General features: G+C 41.4%; 1 protein-coding gene across 1 annotated transcript in view; it reads right to left on the reverse strand.

Moving 5' to 3' along the window:
- The window catches only part of MYO5A (myosin VA), a 96,008-nt gene that overhangs the window by 37,980 nt on the left and 35,025 nt on the right, over positions 1-23,003 (reverse strand). Inside the window, exons 6-17 of the mRNA XM_074155805.1 lie at positions 19,390-19,533; positions 18,066-18,147; positions 16,492-16,599; positions 15,893-15,999; positions 13,101-13,366; positions 12,438-12,519; positions 9,244-9,384; positions 8,335-8,460; positions 6,111-6,194; positions 5,946-5,948; positions 2,490-2,651; positions 390-487 (exon numbers count right to left, since the gene is read on the reverse strand). Coding sequence (XP_074011906.1) covers positions 390-487; positions 2,490-2,651; positions 5,946-5,948; positions 6,111-6,194; positions 8,335-8,460; positions 9,244-9,384; positions 12,438-12,519; positions 13,101-13,366; positions 15,893-15,999; positions 16,492-16,599; positions 18,066-18,147; positions 19,390-19,533 — 1,403 coding nt within the window. The remainder of the gene's footprint in view (positions 1-389; positions 488-2,489; positions 2,652-5,945; positions 5,949-6,110; positions 6,195-8,334; positions 8,461-9,243; positions 9,385-12,437; positions 12,520-13,100; positions 13,367-15,892; positions 16,000-16,491; positions 16,600-18,065; positions 18,148-19,389; positions 19,534-23,003) is intronic.

Consider the following 23,003-nt stretch of genomic DNA (forward strand, 5'->3'; position numbering starts at 1 on the left):
GCTTTTGAGAAAAGCTCTAAGCAAATTCATAAATGAAAAAAAATAAAGGAATAAGATGCTGGCATCTGCAAAAGCAAATTCCAGCAAATGTCAGATGAACTCAAGGATTGCAAATTGCCAGCCGCACTTGACACAGCTAGCAACAAAAATGCTGGTATTTTTTCTCATATAGCACCATAAACAAACAAACAAACAAATCATCAAGAAGTATTTTGCCCTCTGTTCATCCCAAAACATCTCCTGCTGTAAGTACAGGTACACATGCACAATGCGTCCATAACACAGTTCACTCCTCAGTGAGCAAGGTTTAGCAGAACCTCGATCCTCCGAGGCCTCGGGCAATTCCCTCCCACGCAGAGGCTGCACGGACCATACATGAACCAGCTTACGTGAACGGAAACTTGAAGTCGTTAGGCTTAATACAGCGCACGTAGTGTGGGGTTGTAGCATTCAGGGTTTCCATCAGCAGATGAAGAGAGTTTCGAAACTTTTTGAAAAAGAAAAAGGGAAAAATATCAGGGAATAGCCTCAGTAAGCTCAGTCATGTTTGAGATAACCTCAGGAAGCAGACCAAAGGATATCTGTTTATTTGCAATAATGCTTTTGGTAATTAACACCACCTCGTTTTTATTATGGCAATAGATTTGAGTTTCAGATACCATCTTTGGGTGAATTATGTTACAGTGCGACTTGTAAATGTTAGGCTTTACAGAAGTAAAGCTCCCAAATCAGCATGTGATAAATTACAAAAACATGCGATAGACTAAGTTATTTTCAGCTTTTGACTGAAAATAACCCTAATCTTTGTCTGATCCATCTCTTCATGACTAAACCTCATGGCATATTACTAAATAGCCATTTAATTTTAAAAAAATCAAATTTTAAATCAATGAAGTAGTAAAAAAAAAAAGTACCAACCTCTTCAGCTCCACTGATCCAGTGTCAGACCTACTGAAAAGAACTTTGAAAGTCCTATATCTGAGAATTTTAGGAGCTTTACTTAAAGAAGTATTAGGACCACAAATACCTAATGCACTGCAGTATATCCTTCTAACCACAGAATACCCTAGTAGATAAAGAAAACTATGAAAACATGTCTTAGATGTTTTAAACACATTGGTATGGATTTCCCTCTTTCTGTTAAGTCATGGTTCTATTTCTACACAGAATATGATAAAAGTCACTTTTGTATTAGCTTTCTTTAAAATTCATAAAATAATATACATGGTTGACTGATAGCAGTAGTAAGAGAGTACCCCTAACACTTCAACTCCTAGTTTAATTCTGACAACAGAACTATTAGGCCTCTATCAGCCTCAGGATACTGTCTGTTTGCAAAATCAGAAATGAAGTTCAAATTAAAAAGGTAAGTGGGCAGGGGTTCTCTTGCATGAACTGCAGAAGATTGGATTTTACAGTTGGTACCATGAACACCTGATTGGCATTAGGTACAGTAGCATGAATAACCATTGCTATTCCCACCCATGGCTTGACATAGCTTGCTTGGGGAAGGTTATAGAGAAATTATGAATATCCACATTAAACATTTTCTGAATTCCCTGATTCCTCACTTAATAGTGGGAGTAACTCATGACACTGCACAGACACTGTGCTAACATCTTTGTTAGGGGATCGACAACCACCCAAGGCAGTGGACAAAGCCCAGGTATTTTTGGTGATTTTATCAGACCTCTGAGCACCCGAGAGATGTGGCTGGTTCATCTTGAAGAATTGGTAGGGGACCCTGATACAAAGAACTTACGCTCCCTGACAGCTCATTTATATTCCAGGCTGTACTACAGTAACATAAAAAGAGTTATCCACACAGACCTCCTGGAAGCCCCAGGCAAAAGATGAACACCACTACTCACTAGCAAAGTGGTACAGGCTGGCAAGTAGATAAAAATCGAATATTAAACTCAAAAAAGTTCCCCTTGGCTCCTCTGTATAGTCTGAGGGAAAATCTATCATATATAAAGCACTGACTGGGGACAAACCATCTTGAGAAAACATCTGTTAAAACTACTGAGTGGAAAGTAACAAAGAAGTGAGTTCTCCAGCCACACTAATCAGCATACTTTTAATTTAATTCTGGCATATACACATGGATATTTTATGTTTAGCCCATTGATAAGTAGCACAAAGTTTTCTAGGGACTGAAACCCCACTTTTGATTTGAGTCAGATAATGTGGCATACAATCAAAACGACCCAGTGTAAGATTTTCAAAGTTTCTCAGCATCCAGCACGTTAAATCTGTTTCGAAAAACGTGAGTTTTGGTTTTGGCACCACAATAAGAACTGAGCTCCCTGAAACTGTGGTCCAAAATATATTAGTAATTAGGGCATATTTGCTCCAAACTGTAAGTCATAATCAGCTGCACCTGTCTCAAAATCACAAGGGATCCCAAGAAGCACCAGCAACACCCTGAGACTTATGAGACAGAGGGAGGTACAGATTATTTAATAGAGCTGAATCTTCAAACTCACCTGATGTCCCACAGTTTTCTTATGCTCCTTGCTGGCTTGACCTGGCCTGGCCTTGGCTGGTTTTACAGCTGTTCGAGACAAAGGCACGCGCCCCGAAGGGGTTGCTGACGTGGGACTGAGGACCTTCTCCTCATCCTGGAATAACTCTGGCAGCAGCTTAAACTAGTATAACAGCAGAAAAATAGAGAGGGTGAGAATCCAGCAAGTGATTGCACCCATTTGTGTTTAAGATAGTTAGAATCCAGGCTCAGTTTTAATAAGCATGGGATTTTTTTTTAACTCCACATGGGGACAAATGCAAAAAAGCATTCAAGCTAGTAGTATAGTGAGTGGGCCATGATTTAATACTAAAAAATTTGTAGGTTTGATCAGTGAGTCTCCTTCTGAAGATAAAATTCTGATTTGAGTTTTTTTTTCATAGAGCCAGCAATAGCTTCCATGTGAAACTGTTAGATACTGACAGCAGTTTCATAAATACCAATTGAAATTATATATGGCTGCTTTGATCTAAGAAGGAAACAACAGGGTCCTCTCATATTCCAGTGGTGCATCAGACTGCGCTGTGGTTGAGAAATATCTAGGACACTGAATAACCCAGCAGGCAATAAAGAATATTCCTGCTTTACCAACTCTAAATTGAAATAATCAACTTAAAGGGGGAACCCTCAACTAAAAAATTCCATTAGCCAAATTTAGCTGACTGAAGATCTACTCTCAGGCCAGTGGGAGTGGGGGAAAAACCTGAAACATCTTTCCAAATATCACTCAGCGTTTCTGGTTCCCTTTCCCTAATGGCTATAAAATACATCCATATAGAATAGCTGCTTTGAAGTAACTTATAACTAAAAATAACACCACCAGGTCTTCCTACTGACAACTATAGCACTTCAGAAGCATTATAGGAGTAAGAAAATCTGAACTTCTCTACCTGTCAATGAATAATCTTTTATCTAGCATCTGTGCATTTTATCCCAAGAGATAGGAACATTCAATTTTCAGTACTAGAAAGTGCTTGGGCTAAGTACAACCTAAAAAAATAAAAAAAATGGTTTTGCCTTATAAAACTTGGTGAGCATGCATGATATCCAATGAAACATGCTGCGCAACAAAATGGTACTTGTGCTCTGTGGTTGTGCCAGATGGGCTAGCAGAAGGCATCAAACGTTCCTCAGTAGCATCCAGCACAGCCCTCTAGCATAATATAACAACTATGAATGCTTCGGAGGTATCCTAAATTCCTGAACTAAAAAAGGAGTATCACAGCTTAGCTTTATCTCACCTGAGTCTGCCAGATTAGAAGCACAATCACCTTAGATTAGCTGGTGGAACAATGACATTTCCAGAGGGTGATTTAGCCTGTCTCCTTCCACTGACTCAACAAAGAGTTCAGGATGGGCCACCACCACCTCATTCAGCTGCCTGGGGTCAGGTGGAGTGAGTCAGTATGCACAGGCATCTGAGCTACAGAGCCAACTCTTTTCATCCCACACAGAAATTTATTTGAATGCAATATGCTTTGTCCAAAACTCCTGATGCTCTCACACACCAGGGGTGGGGCTGGGAAGGGGGTCCCCAGTGCCTGGATTGCAGATGGATGAGCTCTCCTAAGCTATAAGTACATAAGTCTCATTCCATTTTTCCAACCCTGGGAAAATCTGCCTGTAAAAATGAGCAAGTGCATTTCAAAGGTGTCATTTCCATCGACGCTGCCTCAGTTACCGCATGCAGAAGAAAGGAGTAATGTATGGCCTTCTGCAGCAGAGGTCAACAACAGGAGAGCATTGCTGAGATGATCCACACTGTGGGGACATTCATGTTTTTGTTTGGTTTTGGGTTTTAGTATCTTATCAATTTTTTTGGTTTCGCAGAACCAGGGAGTGTTCAAAGAGAGGGAAAACACTGATCAAAGGGCAGATAATTCACGTGGTAGAAAGCAAGCAAGCAAGCATTCTTTCCCTGTAATTTTTTCAGACGACCTAACAGACATGCTGCTAACAATCTTACAGATCATTTCTTTCAATACAGAGCCACAACAGATTTCAACAACATGCCAGTAGCAAGCATAAAAGCTGAGGACTGCTGTATTGCTTTCATGACACATGCATAGAAACTGAACTAGTTCAAAGAGGTCCTGTGGGTGGATTTATAGAGAAGGCTAAAATAAATAACTAAACACTAGTGCCTGCCATGAGCAGTGTGTGTCATGCACTTTGGAGAGCAAAGAAGCATTCGAGCTGTATGTGAGAGTGGGAATGGGCAGGATGACAGATGACGCATTCAATTTAGAATTACCTTCTGTTGAATGTGCACAGCAAACCCAGAAAACCGACAACAAAAAAAAATAATCAGAAATGCAATCCCACTACAATTACTAATAAAGAGGGCCTGCTGAAAAATAAAAATGAAACACTCTTCTTTTGAAAAATCTATTTTCTTCACAGTTGAAGTTTTGTTTTGTTTTTTTTTTTTAAACACCGGTTTTGATAAAATTTTCTACTGGGGAAAACTGCATTGATTCTTAGTGTTTAGACTGAATCAACTCAATGTACTGAGCATGCCCGAGCTGTCGTCATGCTCTTGTGGCAACTATGTCCCCATCGTCCTGTACTCAATGGACTACATCCTTTGGAGCACTCCTGCACCTCCTCCCTGTGCAGTGCACTGCCACCCTGTCCCTGCCAGCTCCCCAAGGATGCCACCTGCGTTCCACACACAGAGCGACTGACTTCACTCAAACCTCTTCAGCACTTCTCTCAGTAGTGAGTCTGCTCTGGTTTTTCATTATACTACATGTTTTAATCATTTAGCTTCATATATCTGCTCAGAATAGAAACAGAAGAGAAAAATGTTGGTTTTCCTGAAAGAATAGTATCATTTTAAATAGCCTGTCCTTGATACCCAGCTTCCTGGGCCATTAGAGCTAGCAAATTCCCAACAGCCATCACAGTGCGATGTCAAATTAATTGCCTTTACATTTCAGAAGAGCACAACTAGCACTTTTGCCACTAAAGCAAGCAGACGATGCCACTGAAGGCCTGTTCTGTACTATTCCTTCATGCAGTACTTTTCAGTTCAGATGTTATCTTTATTTCATAGTTATCGAGGAGGCAAGACTTCATAAATTCTGTTTTGTGTCCTTAGGGTCTATACATTTCATTCCTCTCTCATTTTGCTTCTGGAACAGAACTTGTCTCTCCTCCAGAAATTTTCTGCTCAATTGTCAGGCCATAAACAAGAAGCTTTTGCTTTCAGATGACAAAATTAAGGGCTTAACTGTTAAGCCTTCTTATACTACTATAGTATATTAGAAGTCCTTGATGCCTTTAAAGAAAATACAGCAAACTCTTGTGCAAAGTAAAAAAAAAAGCACAACTAAAAAAAACCCCCACCCCAAACAGTGAAAACAGTGGCTAAATATAGACTGATGTTACATGGAGTAAAACAGGGCTACAGGACTTTCTAAATTCATACAGATAGCCAAGTAAAACACAAACTATGTTCAATTTCAGTTGATCTAATACTAAGGGAGAAATATTTCCCAGGTTTGTAAGAAATTTCATATGATCCTTAATTCAAGGATTCATAACTGCAAAAGAAGAAAAAAAAAATCCTTATACTAACCTTACTTGATTTTAGGACCTTAATTTGTTCTTCATAAACCGTGTCTTTATTCTTTTCCAAAAAGCCTTCACATTGATATTCCACCTGAAAACCATCATTTTACAAAGAAGTATTTAATAAGAATATTTTGCATAGAATTCACCAGCTGTAACATTCACATTTAAAACAGAAAATTCTTGTGGATGTTGAAAATATCAGCTCCCAAGTGCATCTTGGTTAAATATAGATTTTCCTCAAAGAGAGTGCTTTCCAGTAAAACGTAAAACATTAAAACATATAGAGATGAATACTGTTATTGCATTATACCAGATATATTTCACTGCTGAGAGATGCCTGTGGTAAGACAGCATGATTGAATGGTTACCGTAAAGGTGAAGAATCAAAATGTGTATTGAGCATCTCCTTCACTGAAGTGATCAGGGCTGCAAAACTGTGTGAAATCCAGATGCAACTAAGAACAAAGTATCTCATCTCTTTAGCTGAGAGGCAGTAAGTAGATCTGCCTGCAGCTTATTATGAAAATGCTTCATTTGTACTCAGAAAGACTATTCTGACCAGAAGCAATAAAGAGTCTGAACGTTGTGACAATACATAAAAATCCTCTATCACAGGGCCATGGAGTATCCTGGACCAAAGAACCTAGTATTTATTTCACTGCCCTAATTCAAGGCTGAACAAAACCCTGAAACTGCTATCAAAAGTCTACATCTTAGAATTTTATACTAAGTAACGTAAGTATGCTAACTCTCATGAAGTGTCTCACGCTAACTCTTCAACCTTGTATCAGCAGAAGTGCAGAGTATAAAATACAAGAGGAGACCCTTACAGTTATTTTATTCTTCTGGAGCAGACAGACTGAAAGCCATCAGCAGCGCCTCTTTCAATACAGCCATTTATTGGTGCTTACACAACACCATACCCCAAGCTGCAAAACATTTCAAAAAATTCCTGGGGGGGGGAAGAAGGCAGAGGATGTCCCCAAGGTACCCACAGCTGAAAGCCCACTCTGATCATCCCTCAGGTACCACTAATGTTCGTACTGCAGGAGACAATGCCACGAGAGGGCAGCAGAATCTCTGCCTTCTCCCACAGAAGATAACGTCAAGGCACAGAGGTTACTAATATAGCTTTATTTTTGCCTTCAAGATGTCTGTATGCATCCACGTAAGCACACAGGAAAACATAAAATGCTTAGCACATCAGAGCTTAGAGCTTTGCCAATACCTGCTTGGAGCTACTTTTTGCTTTCCTTGGCCCTCACCACTCAGACTAGGCATAGGAAAGCCTTGTTTTCAAATATTGAAGTCGAGCCTAATGAGCAGTATATGAAATATTAATTAAATCTTTCTTGATCTCTCATCCACAAAATAAAACAGAACTCCTGAATCTAAACAGTCTTGCTGCTTTCATTAAGGTAGCACTAGACGCAACAAGAACAGGACCCCTCTTCTACACATAAATTCAAGATTCTGGGAGAAATCAAGTGGAGGCAAATAAATGTCAGCACGTACAGACCTACAGAATCACAGAGCTTCTCCAAACTTTTTTCGACAAAGCTGACAATATTCTGACAATATTTAACAGGACAAATACCTTAAATTATTTTAAAATTTATTTATTTTTAAGCTGAGGAGTTGGCAGTGTGATGATGCATCGTGGGAGCTGAAGAATGCTCCACTGAGATACCCTTCGTCCAGCTTCCCAGAGACAGCCATTCAGTGACCAGCAGAGATGAGGATGGGAGCAGCACTCACTGCCCCAGCACAGAGAAGAAAGGTGTGCTACCCTCTTTCCTCTTGGCACATTAAGATGGCAGCAAAACCTACATCATTCCATTGTTGCTGTTTAGCTAAAACTACAGTGAGATATATGATTTTCTATGTTGTGTATTTCTATAGCATAACTGGAACGGATACAATTATACTGTGACTTGCAAAAAGACACTAGAAGTCGTCATGTTTTGAAAAAGGATGGTTAGTGGTTACAGCATGTGGCAGGAGTCAGGAGCTCTTGTTTGTGTTCCTGGCTCTGCACAGCTGCCAGGTCCACTTTCTCCTCCTGGCTGGCCCCACAGGCAGACACACAGTTTGCAAGAAGCCGAGCAGAGCCAGGGATGTGGCTGCCCGGTCGCTGCCTGCAACAGCCGCCCACCCCAGTGCCCCCTCCCACACACACCCTCAGCAACACCAGCCACGGGAAGAGGTACCGGCAGAAAAGTCCTTACCTTGTCAGCAAAGTGCTTGATGATAAATGCCTTATTTGACAAACGTGGTTTTTCAAAGAGGGCACATTTATTCAAATGAGTATTGTATAGTTTTTGGGCCCAAGTGTCATCCGACCCTTTTGGCATCTACGGAAGAGAACACACAGCTGTTTAAAATGTCCTGAGAACTTTTCAGTAACAAAAGAAACTAAGACGATGGGGACAACACTTTGTGGTTTGCTTTCAAACTCCAACTCCTCAGATTTCCAGCACTGCCATAAGCAAGGAAGCCAGTAACCAGCTGTGCTGCTGCCTTTCTAGTGCTCCAGACTGGGCACCGGCCAGCAGCAGGTACAGCTGCTATGTGACACACACCATGCTAATAACACTTCCCGTGTCACACACCTGCAGGCAGCGATCCAAAAGGTACCCTATCTGACCGAGCAGCATCTCAGTGGGTCAGAACTCATCCACCACCACTAGAGATTGCTTGTGATGCTTTGTGCTACACAAGAACCCCAAGCTGGTTTTCCACTGAAGTATACACCACGTGTCATCCCCTGTACATGGCTTGGCATAAATTAAATTAAGATAAAAGACAAAAGGTGAGACACCAAGCGAGAGGCAATTTGGAGAATCTGGCAGGACCAAAGACTGCACTTGTTACACTTGGGAAAGAGAAAGTTGCCAGAGTCAAAACAAAGGTTGATCAGAGACCCAGAAACAGGTACAGACACATGATGGAAAGGAGGGAAAAAAAGAGCATGACTAAAACCATTTTTTCTCCTTTTGTAATCGCCAATTCTGTTTGTATGTTCTTTCAACAGCAGTGTCAAAATGATGGCTGTACTCAGGTGACTTTTCTCTGTGAGGCCCCAGAAGCAGGATGGCTGATGACCTCTTTCTCTACGAAAGCCCTTGAACACACACCTTGCACTCCTCATCCAACAGATCCAGAATTCCCATTTTGGCCTCTATGAGGTTGATGCATGGCTGATTGTCGTAGAAATCAATCAAGGTCCATGGTATTTGTTCCTTCATATATTCTTCTTGTTCCAGCTTAAAGACATGCTACAGGGCAAAAAGAAAACAGTTTTCTGTGAAATGAAATGCAGAATAAATACACGGAACTCTCACTTGAGTTCCTCTTGGCACATTAATCCAAGCTGTCAAGCAACACACTAGTTCAACTGAACAAACCCTTTAACAAGTGACTGTATGAAAAATAAATTAACCTTTTTTCCTAGCCTAAAAACAACAGACTAAATTACAGCGCTCATTCATATTTCCTGTAAATAAGCTCTGTTATTTTCCTATCTATTTACTATATTGTCCCACAATTACTATAAGCTCTTTTCTCTTATAAAAAGACCAACACAAAACCCAGAAAAAGCCTCAAGTGCAGGAACAGCAACTTATAAAGTGGGATCTGCCATGTGTTTATGATTATTAAATTACAAATACTGCTCTATTTCAAGTAAAATTTCACTATAAATACTTTTGGGTTTCCTTGTAAAAGAACAGAGCCCCATTTTCTCTTACATGGCTGCTGATTTTTTTCTAAGATGACGCATTGCATTAAAATATACTCTTCAGCAAAAACAACTCTAGGAGTATTAGCACCAGAAATCTTTGAAGCAAAGTTTTGTGGAAGATTTATCTGGTACAAAGATCAATAACAATACAGTTGCATATTTATTCAAAAATATTATCACAAAAAACCTGCACTGCTTTAATGAAATGTGCATAGGAGATGAATTAAAACTTCAGGGAAAAAAGATAGTGCGATATTAAACAGGCAAACCGTGGTCTTAATAGCACAAGCACTCTTTAAAAACAAAAAGACTGCTGACTCCAGTTATTTTAAATGACATTTTATCTCCCATTTAAATTTTAATGCACACTAACGGCACTGGCAGGCAGAACTGAACCTGGAGCATATCCTAACAAGCAGCAAGGGTTGGTGGGCCACCACAAACCCCTGAGCTGGTCACAGCTTCCCCCGAGCTCCATGCACAAGCCCACGAACGCCTCGCAGCTCTCTGCCATGCATCTGCCAGGCAGCAGAACGCTGCCCTGACAAAGCGGTTTATCCCTTTTTATTTCATTAGCTTAAAGCCATCCTTCCCAAAGCAGCGCTCCTTAAGAGACCCCGGGGGAGCCATTCCCACCCTGATGCTTAACTGCTGCGTTACACGCCGAGTTAATTCCTGACAGGAAAGCCAATGGTAGCATTTTACTGGCAACCATTATTATCCAACCTATGTCCTGAAAGAAAACATTTCTCCACCGTAACAGAATTAGCAATTATGTAGTGAAAAATGTCTTCAGACATGTACTTCAGATGTCTTCCACACCTGCAGTACTGTGTCCAGTCCTGGGCTCCCCAGTTCAAGAGAGACTGGAGAACTCCTGGAGAGTCCAGCGGAGGGCTATAAAGATGATCAGGGGACTGGAGCACCTCTCATGAGGAAAGGCTGAGAGACCTGGGTCTGTTAGTGTGGAAAAGATTGAGAGGGAATCTCATCAATGCTTTTAAATATCTGAAGGGCAGGTGTCAAGAGGATGGGGCCAGACTATTTTCAGTGGTGCCAGGTGACAGGACAAGGGGCAATGGGCACAAACTGGAGCACGGGAAATGCCATCTCAACATGAGGAAAAACCTCTTTATTTTGAGGGTGGCAGAGCACTGGAACAGGCTGCCCAGAGAGGTTGTGGAGTGTCCTTCTCTGGAGATATTTCAAACCCGCCTGGACACGTTCCTGTCCACCCTGCTCTGGGTGACCCTGCTTTGGCAGGGGGTTGGACTAGATGATCTCCAGACGTCCCTTCCAACCCCTACCACTCTGTGATTCTGCAATTCAGACCTCGTTTTTCTCAGTGGCTGTGGGTGCCCAGGCAGGCAGGCCAGCCGGGGAGGCTCGGGGGGCTGTGGAGATGGGAGCTGGGGCCGAGCTGTCCCCCAGCGGCTGGCCCTCGGCCAGGCTCAGGCCACCCCCGGTGGCAGGCGAAGGCTTGCTGGCTGCTGCCACAGACACGGGCCTTCAATTTAAAAGAACATCCACCCCATGTACCTGCATGGCAGCCCAATGGGTCTGTGTCCACCGGAGCTGGGTTTGGTAGCTCAGCAGGGCATCGACAAAAAGCCCCGTCCTTCGTGAGAGAAGTGCTTACAGCAACAGCGCGAGAAGGAAGGGAACATGGGGACGGTGATCTCTACTAAAAAAGCGAACACTCGCAATTCTTACAGTGACTAGAATTTTGCTGTAGAGCTGAGAAAACTCCAAGATACCTTGTGCTCGGCAGTTCCAACAACCCGCTTACGGGGCTGAAGCCAGCCATGGCACTACTGGCACAGAGAGGGCACACCGGGGCTGGAAAGCCCAGCCATCACCGGTCCAGCGCCCCCCGACTTCCCGACACCGGTCCCTGCCACCGGGATGAACAATGGTGTGGGGAGATTCGGTCCTGCGAGCAGACCCTGCACGGAGACAGGCTCCTGAAGAGAGCTCACGGCTACTCCCGTACCGCAGCACAGCCTAGCAACAGGCCTGGCATAAATAACTCGCCTCATCATTATGCAGGTAAGATATATAATTACAAACGTCACTAGGGCTGAGGAGAGAGAGAGAGAGAGAGAATCGTGATCTCTCTGGAGGAGGCGCCTCTTGCCACACGTCAGTCATCAACTCGAGGATGTGGCTGAAAATGCTCAAAAAATAACGCCGGGAGAGGAAGCGCGGGTGGCAGATTTCCAGCAGCAAAGCCCTGCTCTCTGCTGCCCGTGCACAGGCTCTCGCCAGAGGTTACGGAGACACGGCTAACTCCAACTTCTCCCACACGGTGCTCTCATTGACAGACAATCTCGGGGTCTTAATTGCCAAGCACTGCTTCTGTCTTATAATTGTTACTGTGATCGGAATTTCAAATAGTCCCAGAGCAGCAGTTAGTCATAAAATCTATTTCTAGGAGATAGTCGATCTTTCCCCATCCCCCAAAGCCCACGGCCAGGACAGCTGGTTAATAGACTGAAGGAATTCATCGTAACCACTGGGGACCCAATTAGCAGAATAGACTTGGGCGAGGGAAAAGGGAAGAGGAAATGCCAGTCATTTCCTACTTACCATATTGAACTGCTGCTGCAGTTTTTCGTTGGCATAGTTGATACAGAACTGTTCAAAGCTGTTGATTTCGAATGTCTCAAATCTAAAATATGCAGATACTCAAGATTATTAGTGCAGTGAAAAGAAACAGATGAAATGACCCCATAATTTTAAATTCCCTCCCTCCAGTCAAATTAATTGCATTATTCCATTTGTGCATTATTGCACAAACAACCACAATCAAGCAACAAAGCACACAGGGAAATGGCAAATTGCAGTACACAGGCAGTTCAGTTATGGTCCCTCTTTAGGCAGGGATGAGGAACATAGAGGAGGGATTGATGTTCATGGATAGCATGTTAGTTATCTTTGTCCTCTCTAGAAGTACTATCTTGGAGGAACCATGAGATTCCCTTGTAACTTTCCCCAATGCAATACATAAAAAAAAACTACCAACAGCAAAAATCTGAAATCTCACTATAAATGTCAAACCTGAAAGTCAAGACAAAGATGTCAGATAGCATGTCAAAACTAAACACCTACTTCCTTCAGCTAGAATAAGCAGCTGCTGAGGGTTTGGGGCTTTTTTTGCGTAATCCACGCAGCGCTACATGATAAAGACAAAGATGCTTTGCAGTAAGATAATTTTGTAAGAGGTGACATATCTCTGACAAAAAGACTCACCCATAAATGTCCAACACTCCAATGAAGGAATGCTGTTTTACAGTAGCGTGAAGGGCTTTGTTCACATGATCTACAATCCAGTTAAAGAGATTAGCATAGATATGTTTGGCAAGTGCATCTCTGGCATTGATGGCATGAAGTTTAGAAATTGGCTTGATGTAGGTTTCAGTGGCAGTTGCAAGCTTCCTATGGCAAAGCCAGTGGGCCATCTCTTCATACTCCACTCCCATGAGATCGCAGAAGATGGTGAGGGGTTCATGCTTGGGCTAATAAAAACAATCTCATTAGGTCTTGAAACAGTGTTACCAATAGCACACATGCAATCATGCAATCAGAAGAACTGCCTGCCTGCAGCAACAGCAGCTTCTTCAGCTCTTCCTCCTTCAAAACGTAACAAGTTTCCTACCCACTTATCACATCCACATCACTGAAGTAAATTAGTGAATCACAGTTTCCCCAAAGGCATTTTACTGTACTTGTGTTCACCAAAAAGCCCCACACAGACAACCTGCAACCCTTGCAAAAATGAATCACCAAGCTTCACAGGGATGGACCTGGTATTTTGAATTCTTATAAATAACTGTCTCAGTTTTGAGTGAAAAAGCTAGAGAAATGGAGAGGACAGGATGACAGCTGTGTGCTGGGGACAGAACGAACTACAGTTCCTCAGTGGTGCTCTTGTCGCTCACGGCAGGGAGTGACAGGCAATGGGGCATCGCAGCCCACGCTGAGAACAAGAAGGAAAAAGTGTAGAAGGGTCTGGTCTTTAGTGCTCTGGTCTCAGTATTTAACACAGTGTTTTCCCAGTGAATTCTGAAGACAAACATTAAGAGACTTGAGCACACAAATGATGTTCTATAACTCTCAAATTGGACTGCACAAGTGAAAAAAATGACCTTTGTTTAAGCGGGTAAAATCAACTAGCAAGGCTTGCGTGCTGAGATGGGTGTATAAGATTTTGGCATTAAAAAAATCCGTGTAGCGTGTTTACCATTCAATGAGTTAAGATACTACACCTCATGACTAACAAGCAAACCTATGGCTAGAAATCAAGGAGGACAGACAGGTCTTTCCTCCTAAGGAACTCCCCTAACACTACTTCCTCATCACATTCACTTTGCACCCGGTGGTTCAACAGCATGCTGACAAGCAGCGTCTTGACAAGGACAGATTACAGGGGACTGTTACTACATGCCCAGTAGCTTCAGGGTACATCAGCTTTATCTTTCTATTTCCACGTCCTGACTTCTCTGGGGTTTCTCCCAGTCCTTACAGCATACAGGTCCCACTGCAGTGCTGTTACACCTCCAAAATCCAGTTAACTGAGTATGCCTTCTTTCAGGTTAGCCATACCACTTAAACTGGCTCAGAAGACAAAAATAAAGCAATAATAATAATAATTAACACTGCACAAAAGAGTGTCACGTTAGGGTTACTCAAGCGGCCATTAAACAAACTGATTCATTCACACAGCACCACGTGGAGCCCTTCGCTGAGCTCCCTGAAGCACTGTCACTGCACCACGGCGCCAGTGCTTCCCAGGCACCAGTCTGCTCGGTGACAGGGCTCCGCAATGCCACCGCCATTGTCAGGGAACGACACAGCTCAGGTAGCGGATGCCATTGAGCACACTTTCACCGCCGCCTGCTAGATGTTTACCATGTCAGGATAGGACTGCACCGGAACGTGCAGCTTTGCAGTAGCTCATTCAGTGGAATTCCTGCATTGGAGATACCCATTACAACACAGCTCAACTCATCGTGTCCTGGGCCTTATCAGCTTTCTACCTGTGGTCATTAAACGACACTTTCTTTGTAGTGAAAACCTTTTTAAGACACACCAAAGAGGCAGCCTGTTGCTGTGTTTTTTTCCAGCAGCTATCCATTAGATCCCACGGACAGGTGGTGTCAGACCAGGCACACTGATCATCTGCAGCCCCATGAAGGACCTGTTGTCTCAGCTCCAGAAACTGCTACTGCAAATCCTTGAGAAAGTGCCTGATAGTAAAATGAGAAAACAACCCTGCAACTGTTGCTACTATTTGAAGAGAGAGAAAGATGAAGACTGTGTAGTCCAGCAGCAGACATTCAAGGAAAGGCAAAAGGAGAATCTGGTCATTTGTGGATCCAAGGAAGAGAAGAGTGAAAGACCAGATCTTTTTTGTTTCTCATCTCCAGAATATGGACTTCAGTAAGAAACCTTGGTCCTCACTGAACGAGGAGTTTCTTTTCAGATCAGACTTATGCAGTCCTCATTGCAGACCTCCGCCAAGGTGAAAAAGGACTGATAAAACCATGAAACTTAGATGAGTCACACAAATCACATCTGTATATCCTACGCTTATGTCTTGACATCCCAGAGGACTTTGCAAAGCATTTGCTTTGCAATTATTGAGGCCATTTTGGCATTTAACATTAAAAAACCCAACACCCTGCAAAGCATTTAGTGTGGGCAGGGAATGTATTCATGTAGGAATATGAAGATCAAGACACCTGCCCAGGACTTCAAAGCTAGCCTGTCTGGTAGACTTTTCTAGGACAGATCAACCAGAGTTTTGAAATGAAATCAAGGCAACCACCGTTATAATACAGAGAGTACTGTCTAAAGCCTCTAAACTGAGAAGAGTTGAATCCATCTGCAAAGAGAACCGTGAAAATGTTAAGAAATCAGAAACAAACATATTGCTTGCATTTTTGTATTTGTTACTCTTTTTCAGAAGAGGTCCCTGCAAACAAGCAGAAGGCAGAACTGTCAGAGTAGAAACCACAGTCTTCAGCTCATCTACTACTCACAGGAACAGTGCAGCTGTCGGAATCCCGAGATGCAAACTCCACATTGCCCAAGTGAAGGATGCCAGCAAGGATTCGAAAAATGCCCATCTGGTAGGTATCACTAATCCCTGAAAAATGATGAATAAAACGTTTTGAATGGAGACAGAAATAAAGAACCATGAGCTGCAGTTGACAAAAAATTTTATTAAAAAGAGAAAACCGGTGACCACTGTTTTTTTCAGACTACAGCATTTGTCAGTACTGCTTGGCTCCACTTCTATTAAATATATTTTACAACCAGATCCAAAAAAAAAATCCATTAAAATGAACTATTTAATTTGCTGTTTCAAAGTGCTTTGTCAGTGACCTCCAACAATGCATACGCTACACAAGGGAATCCACCATTTCTGTTCATATAACATGCGCTCCTCCTACGCTAACAATGGGATTCCACTGCCATTTAAATACCTTCTTAATGCAACCGAAGTATCTCAGTCCCAAGTGTTGTCAAACTCTCCTGTTTTTAAACACAACAGAGTATGAAGAAAATATACACAAACAATGTAGAAAACACTTGCTAGTATATCAGATTTGGGATATGATTGTGTTTTACAAATTACCTAGCAAAGTGCAGGCCTGCCTGGTGTTTACCATTTCCTTAGCATCATTGACACCATCAATCACAGGGCTTCCACCTTGCTTCGTATAGTGAAAGTAATTTGCATTCCCTATAAGAGAAAAAACCAAATCTTTTACACATGCTGATGCAGAAATTCGCAGCACATCTGTAAAGCTGTGTAATGATTAAGTAGCTCTTGGCAGAACCCATGATTTGAGATTTTGCCTTCTGGCTCATAGGACCCACTTAGTCTGGAGAAGAATTTTTTCAAGATTTAACAGTGAAAATAAGTACTCTAAAGCTACCTGGGTTCCTACAATAGGCCCTCAAGCATATTCTCTATCTAACCTTGGTTCAGACTTCCACCTGTGGAATAATCACTTTGGAAGCAATTATTCTTCAACTCTGAGCCAACCACTCAAGAGGCAGGTGCAGAGTTGACAGCAGCAGCACTTTGGAATTATGCTATTATTACATCCAGCATATTTAAATTATTCTATTTTGCTTATTTTCTTCTCATTTCCAATTTACGGTCTGGTTTAGTCTTATGAGTATCCGTGATGAGTTCTGGCTGAGAAGTCATGGTCAGAGAACTGATAGCTTCACACCACTCTGGGGACAGCAGTGGGCTTCACTGGGAGAGTGGTAGCTCTCCTGGGATCTGTATAAATTCCTGTGGTGTCAGTGGCTGTGCTTCCACCTGCAGTAACAGACTCCTTTTCTTCTGATCTGCTAAGGTTTCAAGAATGCTGAAAGAGGAGTCTGCTAAATGGCTTCTTTAGTTATAATTACATCAGTTCCTTTCTTTCCTGTGTCAGCAGATGTGAATCCTAAATGTGCCAGGATGGTGCGGAAGAGCAGAGAAACACTTCAAAACCAGAACGGTATTTCAGAAATTGGCACTGACAGGTTGTGCAGTTTTCCCACCATGAAGCTAACTTTTAAAAATATACAAGAAGCACTGAAATTTACATTGAATTTTAAAAATGATGACGTGATTGCCCGTCCCAAGGTCATCATAATGCCCTTCTTTTACCCAGTATCAGTTCCTGCTAAATAAGAAACCTTTCCTTTATCAACATTTTAATTTGAAAAATGAAAAATGTCACTTATCAGTTTTGTGATCACCAAGTTAGCAGAGATGGTGAGCTGGCAACAGCCCAAGTGAAAGTATGCAGATGCAAGATAAGCTTTTCAGGTATTTATACCAGAAATGGTAAAGTTATCTAGTAGCTGGATCCATGGAAAAAAGGTTTTAAAGGACCAAGAGAAGAGAATTTCACCATCGCCAATGGAAAGCTACTCTGGAGTCCAGGACATAGTAAGTCCTAGTGATCACAACTACAGTATATTAGAGCATGCCAAATAAACAAATCTGTTACTTTCATTTTATCTAAAAAAACCAAAATCTGAGATCTGTGATTTTTGTTATTTTCAATATATTTTAGTATTTGAAGGTTTAAAAGTTTAGAATTTAAAAGCCAGCAATTCTTCTTTTGGTTCTATGGCTCAAAAACCTCAGAGATGCTGCTTTTTACCTACAGTTGCACAACAGAATGAATGTGAATTTCATACCTAATCGTAGAGTTTTAAACTCGGGTAATGCTGCAGAGGCACATAGTTGGTAAAAGATGTGGTAATTTCTCTCCTCTTCTGCCTTTAAAAAGAAAGGACTTGATTATTTTTCACAACATAACAGGTGCCAGAAACATCTATGAGTAGAAAAGAACTACTATGTTTAATGCTTTCTCTAGCATTACATAAAGAGCATAGAAGCCGCATGGAAAAAGGAAAGATAAATCAGCATCTATCATTTCCTTTTTGATTAATTTAATCCATTTTCAACAGCAAGAAGCATGCAGACATTTTCACTTCAAAAAAATGTATGATTTCACTTTTCAGAACTGCGGATTACTATTAAATATAGATCAGGATTCTATGGGTGGGTGAAACGATCATACTTAAAAGCTTTTCATTTTCCAAAAATAACTAATACCATTCGCCTCAGCATTTATAGTAAGCTGGTGAAGGGAGTATCTTTCTTGCCAAGGCAAGCCTGGAATTTTAAAATGAAGGACAAACACAGCTCAGAAGGTTATGATTCATGACCAACACCATAATTCTGAACTTAAGCACTCTAAATTTCATAACTTCAAAACAATAAAAAACCCAGAAAAGGACTCACAGCTAAACCATATGCAAGAAGTCTCTCTTACTTTTAAAATATACAACAGTACCTCATGTAACGCTCCTACACAATGCAAACTGTAATTATTTGCTTTATGCCTTTAGGCAGCCAGTCAAGGACAAGTCCATTTTTACTGAGCTCTAGACTATTAGGCAGGCAAAGATGGAGAGGAAATGCGAGAGACAAAAAGGTTGCTCATCGGTTCAAGTGTGAAATACCAAAATGAAGAAAGTTCAAGAAGGATGAAATTATATATTCTCATTTGCCTAAATAATGGCAATTAAGACTCATCTGTAATTACTGTGATAGCAGTGGGTTTTAACAAGAGATTGAAAGTGAGCTAAAATGGCTGCTTTACAAACCACACCAGAGAGCTCTTCTTGAGCATGAGTGCTTTCTGCTAGGTTTTGAACCCCTGTTCTATAATACTATGGTAAGTACAAACTCATATCTAGTAGTGCACTGAAGGTATTTCATGTTTTAATGCACAGCCTTTTTAATACACATTTTACAACTACAGATAATTCATACAATAAAGGGCTGATTTGATTTTCCTTCTCTCCTCCCTCCCCACACATGCTATGTTACAAATATAATATTACAGACATCTCTTAGGAGAGATACCTAATATTGGTAAACAATAGCTTTTCTTTTCTTTTTTTTTTTGCACAGTCACACAAACAGACATTAAGAAGATTGCATCAGTATTACCTGAAACACCACTCTTGATTTTTCCAAGAGGTAAGTTCTCATGTTAGCACCAATGATTCGATACCTCTTATCAAAACCAATTTCAATGTATTTCCCAAAGCGACTGCTGTTGTCATTCCTTGTAGTTTTGGCATTTCCAATAGACTGAAAAAAGGGAATATTGTAAATATAAAACAGCTTTTAGAAATTATAAAATCCATTTAATCATCTAGATGGCTCATAAACACTTAACAACATCCATTTTGTCCTGGTTTCAAAATAATCAAGAATTTAATAAAGAACAACCTCTGCCTGGTCAGGTTAAATCAAAACCTGGTTATTTCATTGATGTAAGATCTGGAGCTGATCTTGCCAGAAATTATTTCACATAGTCCAATATTCCAGCTAAAAATCCCGTATTGCTCTCTGAAGTCTTTTAAAAGGAACTGAAGAGGCTAGCAGAATGCTCACATACACCCAGATTGTTTCTAAGGACTTAATAAAGCTATAGCAATTATTTCACACTGTATATATTCATATATGTATGTGTACAGACAGATGTATAGTACTTGCAACCTCTGTAAGTCTACCTACGATAAACCCATAGTCCATCAAACAGCCCCTATGTTCTGTCTGGCTAACAGTTCTTTATTATTACTCTATAATCAACCACATTTCCAAACTACTTCTGCAAACATATCACTATAAAATATTTACTGTGTGCCTAAATATAATCTAAAAATTAACATGTACAGACTCATGTCACTTGCCTGAAACTGAATCCCTTTCATAACAGCTTGGTTACTGACTCAGAGACAGTCTTCAATGCTGCCCTACATGCCTACCTTTCTCAGACTAATTCAATACAGCTTCATACATTAAATATTGTTTATTGTGTGTTTCCTCTATAGTGCATGGTCCTGGGATGCCCAGGGCGAATGATGACTGTGGTTCCTAAACAGTCCTCGTGCACCTCTCTCTGCCCTGCCTCATTGGCATTAGGATTCACCCCGCAACAGACACCCCCCGGGTCTATTGGGATTCAAGGCAAGCAGATCACAACATGCTGAACTTCAAAGAAAAGTGTCTTCTCTTCTCAATTAGATCCTGTTTTGGACATCATACAGTAATTCATCTTCCTCCCCCCCCCCAAAAAAAAAAAAATCCTAAAGATATCTCTGTATCAAAAGGAACGACACCTGGAGTAACTCAAATACAGCATGCTGCCTTTTATCATACGTTGCTGTGTGTATGGTATCAAGACCCTAACTCTGAAGTGCACCATAATTAAAGACCACCGGGTTTCATCTATGTCCTAGTTCACATAGCTAGTTCCATAGGAACTCTGCACTGAAACAAAACTTGGGAAAAAGAAATGCAAGCAAATAGCAATGCTGAGCACTGGCATTCCAAACCCGTAACCCAAAGGTGGAGGGGTGGGTAAGGGCGAGGGGGGCACAGGGTGGGAAGCGGGGATTAGACCTTCCGAAATCCCGTGGCAGCAGCAGCAGGACACGCACGCCCGACCGAGCAGACGTCAAACGGGCATCAGATGAACAGCTGCTACAAAGGATGTAAGAACAAATTGCATCGCTGCAGTTCTAAGAAATACTGAATTCATTCAAATGGAACGTACTCAAACTGCATTTCTTGTGTTTTAAAATTATTGCTACTGTGATATATTTTGCTGTTGGTGGTAGCAATATAATATTACAATATTTTCAGAAACCAATTATTACTTTGAAAGGCACTACTTATGAAAACAGTTAAGAAAGCCCTTGGTATTATAAGATTGCTTACCAGAGTATATACTAAGCTGTACAATTTGCATAGCTATGTAGGGTAACAAAGAATGAGAGGCAGGAAATTACAAAGATGTGTTTTAAGACTTGACAATTTCTACATTTGCAATAGGAAAACTGTATACAGTTATTGACTACAAAACTAATTATTCAAATAGTTGCTAGAAATGGACAGTGGTCATTTGATATTACAGAATGTTTAGTATGCAAAGATAATGTGAAATTCTGACACTAATGATGGTAGCTCATAAAATCCTGATATTTAGGTTATCCAAATAGAAATTAAAAAATAAAATGACCTTCTGCTCCTAAGATTTTATAATCAATTTAGCAAATGAGGAGTTTCCTGTTTGTAAAAGGAATTACTCATTTTCTTCCCAAACTACATGGGTTAATTTATGTTTCTGGTGATGTATCAACTGAAGCGTTCAAAACATTAATTCTGTTATCCTCCAGTCTGTCTTAACACCAGATTTCACAACACTCTGAACATTATTTAAAGTTCAAGTATTTGAAGTTAAAAGGATAACTTTCATTCAATCATAACAATGTTTAAAGTAATCAAAATTTTACATATACCTAGGTTCATTAAACTATTGCTATCCCTAGAAAATAAAGCACCACTATTGTTTTTTAGTGGATAAAAATAAGTATGGATGGTAAGTTCCTTTCTAGTCCTCAATTTAAATTTCCCTGCTTTGGAAATTAAATCAGACAATTAGTGTTGAGCTGATGACCACTGACTGGGAGGTGTGGTCCAAGGATGCTTGGCTTAGGCTTGGAGACCAAACAAAAGAAGTGGCACAGGGAAACCTGTAGGCAGTTTGTATTTCACCCAGCAAACCAACAGCAAACTGCAGACCCATCCCGTGGGATGTCACCGTAGCTGTCACTTAGCAGCCAAGCGGTGAGGACATGGCCAGGCAGGGAAGGCAGCAGGGCGGCTGGGCACCCCCAGTCCTGTCAGCATCTCAAGGTGGCCGAGGATGGAACAACACTTACTGCAAATGTTGGAACAGTGAAAAGAGTACTTGGGGATTAGCTCAAAATGGCAAAACTGCCACCGCTCCCCAGGGATCAGGCTGCTCCCGCTGGGGTAGGTGCAGCCCAAGGCAAGGGTGAGCTCTCCCAGCTTCCTCCATAGCTGGACAACTGAACCCCACAACAGCAAAGGCCACTGCCCAGCGTGGCACAGCTTGTTTTATCCCACAAAACAATTTCAAAACACCACACAGCACCACAAACCAGGCACAATTACCTTGTGACAGAACACACACAACTGTGATGGGGCAGCTATAGCTTGAGTAGCACGAACTCCTCACGTCAGGAGGAAAGGAGGAACAAAACATAGTTAAGTTTTAAAAATACCTGAGAAAGAATACAATGGCAGCACTTCGCATTGCACATTTCACTGAGCGCACTCCATCTGTTCGTGTGTCCACTAAGACTTCACACTATTGCAGAGATGCTTAACATCTACCAAGGCATTGGTTGTCCCAAGCCTTTTCTTAGGTTGCCCATAGGTATGTGCATGTGTGTGCCTATGGACAGCACTACTTGTCTCAAGGAATTCCCCCAAGACTGTTTCTCTCTGGTGAATCACTTCTTAACATAGTTCCTTAACTTCAGCTACAACTTCAATCAACGCAAAGGCAAAGAAACAAAAAACAATTCAGATGAGCCCAAGAAATGTTTTCTGCTTGGCCACAATATCAGAATTACAGCGTCTCCTGAGCTTCCCGGAGGACAGAGATCCTGAAGCGTGAGGGAACTGTACATGTTATCCCACAGCCTATTGCCAGCACCGATGCTCCCAAACCAATGGCTTTGGGA

This window comes from Numenius arquata, chromosome 11 (genome assembly GCF_964106895.1).
Source record: "Numenius arquata chromosome 11, bNumArq3.hap1.1, whole genome shotgun sequence".
Lineage (NCBI taxonomy): Eukaryota > Metazoa > Chordata > Aves > Charadriiformes > Scolopacidae > Numenius > Numenius arquata.